The following is a 1,687-nucleotide window of genomic DNA, read 5'->3' as shown; positions in this document are numbered from 1 at the left end:
AAGGAAAATAAAAATATATAAATTAAACAATATAAAAATTAACAAATACTATTTATACCAGGCACTACTAAGAGAGTGGAAAGCCAATCAATAGATTGGGTGAAAATATTTTAAATGCATACATCCAAGATCACATGTAGAATATATAAAAAAATCTTATACGCCAATAAAAAAGCAATACAAATGAGCAACAATAATTTTAAAGGGAAAAGAATTACAAAAGTGGATATATAAATAGCCAATAAAATTTTTAAAAGCTGCTCAACTTGATTAGTCATCAGCTAAATGCATATTTAAACCAATGCAACACTACATACACAATAGAATTGTTAAGCTAGTAAATAAATAAATAAATAGCAAGAATGAGGAATAAATGAAATATAAATGGTTATGACCTACAGCAAGGTTGAAAAATTGTTTTCTGCTATTTACTAAAGCTGATCATCATACTCTATGACCTGTCAATTCCTATCATAGATTTTTATCTAAGAGAAATGCTTACATACATTTGTCAAAAGATGTGTACAAGCCGTCCATTTCTCCAAGGACGTCGTTGTTGAGCTGTCAAGGAGAAAAACTACCATGGCTTCCAGTTCTTTGACAAAACCTGAGATGCGTGGCCTTCTGGCCAAGCGTCTGAGATTTCATATTGTTGGAGCATTCGTTGTCTCCTTGGGAGTTGCAGCTTTCTATAAGTTTGCTGTGGCTGAACCAAGAAAGAAGGCATATGCAGATTTCTACAGAAATTATGATTCCATAAAAGATTTTGAGGAGATGAGGAAGGCTGGTATCTTTCAGAGTGCAAAGTGATTTTGGAATATAAAGAATTTCTTTGGGTTGAGTTCCATGGAAGTTTGTCACTTACCTGTGTTCCTGAACTATGAACTACTAATATCTGGGCTAAGGAATAGTTTCTCATGATAAATAAACGATTAACAAATACTGTGGACACTAAATTTTTGTGCATTTACTCTTGCTGATACATATAGTTCAGGGTACTTGCATTAGAATTGGTCAATAAATTTTTATTTAAAAAAAAAAAAAAAAAAAAAGATGTGTACAAGAATTATCACAGTAGCTTAGTTGGAATAACCAGAAATTTGAAATAGTGTAAGTATCTAATAACTGTGGAATAAACATACCATAAGTGTAGTAATCTTTAATGGAAAAAAAATTACAAAAGAAAATTACAAAACAGTAAAATATTGATATATCACAGTCATTAGAATGAACAAATCACAACTACTTCAACCACATGTATGAATCTCACATACATTATTTTGAGTGACAGATGCTAGTGATGAAGGAGTAAATATAGAATGACTTTATTTATATAAAGTCCAAAAATGAACACAATTAATCGATAGTGTTATAATAAAGATAGTGAGTGATTAGCTTATGAGATGGTTTTGTCTGGGAAGAAAACAGGGGAGAGATTCTGAATTACTTGGTTATGTCCTATATTTTTTTGTGGATGCTGCTTAAAGATTGTGTTTGTTTTGTGAAATTCACTGACCTTACAATTTCACACTTTTTATGTATGTTATTATTTAATAAAATTCACAAAAATATGCTACAGGAAATAAAACCATTTTTTGATTTTTCCTGATAAAAAATTATACTTTGATGCCCCACTGAATTTGAGTAATAATGCTTTTATTTTGGTCAACAGAAAATGAACTTTGAT

At 30.2% G+C, this 1,687-nt stretch overlaps 1 protein-coding gene across 1 annotated transcript; it reads left to right on the top strand.

The window, feature by feature from the left end:
- Positions 1-553: 553 nt before the first annotated feature.
- Positions 554-942, top strand: LOC114238518 (cytochrome c oxidase subunit 6C-like). Its single transcript, XM_028167720.2, has one exon. It carries the CDS (start codon positions 583-585, stop codon positions 808-810), a length of 228 nt encoding a protein of 75 aa, XP_028023521.1. The 5' UTR covers positions 554-582; the 3' UTR covers positions 811-942.
- Positions 943-1,687: the final 745 nt, after the last annotated feature.

Source organism: Balaenoptera acutorostrata, chromosome 4 (assembly GCF_949987535.1).
Source record: "Balaenoptera acutorostrata chromosome 4, mBalAcu1.1, whole genome shotgun sequence".
Lineage (NCBI taxonomy): Eukaryota > Metazoa > Chordata > Mammalia > Artiodactyla > Balaenopteridae > Balaenoptera > Balaenoptera acutorostrata.
Note: the sequence above shows the minus strand (reverse complement) of the source record. Positions and strands in the feature narration are given on the sequence as shown.

Coding starts and splice junctions, on each gene's coding strand:
- LOC114238518 (XM_028167720.2), top strand. CDS start 583: ATGGCTTCCAGTTCTTTGACAAAACCTGAGATGCGTGGCCTTCTGGCC.